Source organism: Aphanomyces astaci (genome assembly GCF_000520075.1).
Source record: "Aphanomyces astaci strain APO3 unplaced genomic scaffold supercont1.32, whole genome shotgun sequence".
Classification (NCBI taxonomy): domain Eukaryota; phylum Oomycota; class Saprolegniomycetes; order Saprolegniales; family Verrucalvaceae; genus Aphanomyces; species Aphanomyces astaci.
In genome coordinates, this window is record NW_009798295.1 from 317,687 (window position 1) to 319,368 (window position 1,682).

General features: G+C 44.2%; 1 protein-coding gene across 1 annotated transcript in view; it reads left to right on the plus strand.

Annotated features, from left to right (window-relative positions):
- Positions 1 to 305, plus strand: part of H257_11137 (hypothetical protein) — a gene marked incomplete at both ends in the record, with an annotated part of 3,277 nt that extends 2,972 nt beyond the window's left edge. The window contains one exon of the mRNA XM_009837975.1: positions 28 to 305. Coding sequence (XP_009836277.1) covers positions 28 to 305 — 278 coding nt within the window. The remainder of the gene's footprint in view (positions 1 to 27) is intronic.
- Between the last annotated feature and the right edge of the window lie 1,377 nt (positions 306 to 1,682).

Consider the following 1,682-nt stretch of genomic DNA (forward strand, 5'->3'; position numbering starts at 1 on the left):
GCGGGGGGGTTGACGAGAAGTTCCAAGTCCTCGGCCGTGGATTGCAAAGCGCCATGGGGGCGTACACCCCTAAACCGGCGCACGGATTTTACTTGGCGTATGGTGTATTCCCAGATTACGCGTTCCGTGAGTTCAAAAAACCCGCCCTGACGATTGAAATTGTCGGCAAAACTTTTTCCGTGAACGTGTCGACCATCCCGACACACGGCCTCGAAGTGTACAAAGGCATCAACCAATTCGCCAAGGAAGTCACCGTGTTCAACGGCGGAGGCGTCACGTCCACCAAGCCGTCGTGTGGTGATTAGGAGCCACGAGCTCGACGTAAAATGAATTCGTATTGTGTCAATTGTTCTAGCGGTTTGTGGTTTTCAACTCCAATACAACAGAAACGTTATGTTGTAGTCTTGAGTCGTGACTTCACCAAAGTACACTTTACTCCTAGGTAACTAAAAAATGACATAATAAAACATGCAAGTCGAGCATTCCACTACTTGTACGGTATGGACTTTCATGAGATAATTCTACTTTATAGGCAGAACGGGCTATATTGTGCGTACAGTTAGTTCTCCCTTAACTCCGCACAGTCAGCACAGGGTTGGAATCAAGTGCGGAGTTTGAGGAGTTACAATTTACAAAAAAAATACTTCGAAGTACCAAAAATTTAATAACTTTAACGATAGTAGACCTCTTGACGTATGATCAAGCCTCCAGTGTAGTACTGTACTAGTAAACCTTTGGAACACTATCTATCCACTTGCTCAGCAGCCAATTGGAAATGTTTTTGTGCCATGATATTTCCTACTAGTATGCTGCACATCGCATGATGAAAGATCGAGTTCCTCAATCGTAGGCGCACACCTACGATTTCGCCATTTCGAAATCCTCCACCTCGTTTTTTTTCCAAGTTATATACGAATTTGTAGCAAACATAAAATTTCGCAGTTCATTTGTGAATTGACGAAATCGTAGGGAGCTGGTCCTACGATTTTCATGTCCAATGAGATCTCAAGAAAATCACAAATTGCCAATCCTCCTCTATCGCACACGTCACATGCCAAGAGGGAATGTGAGGCGTCCTAATGGTAATGCCATTGATAGCACTAGGTATGTCACGTTAGCAGTGCGCAAGTTGTGCTGCGTTGTATTAGTACGTGGTAGGAAGGAGCGATCGTTATGGAAGAGTTATAGTGATACTAGTATGTTGATAGTCGAGCTGGACGCGTTTGCGAATATCAAGACTTTATGGAAATTCTTACTAGTATGTGGGCCATAAGCACACAAGAGAAGTAAGTATATCTCTGTTATGAAGCAAGTATTGAACTATTTACGGGACAAGTTGTTGACAGTGGCCTATCTACATTTCTCCAATTCAAGTGCACACAAGTGCATAAATTCTACTTCAGGAGTGTCGTTAATATCACGTGGTTGGATGTTTACCTTTGAGGACCTTGACGTACTAGTATGTAGTATGCATGGCATTACATTACTCCATGCAGAGGCACGTTGGAGTCGTCCGACGGTAGCTGATGCCTTTCAACGGGCAAGGTCGTGGTGACGGAATGGATGTTTACTACAGTCAACGTTGATGTCGAAACTACTGCCCTAGTACATGACTATGATATTCCATCGACGCATAATTGCACTCGTATCATGCACCCTGCACCCTGCATTGCCAAGGACTA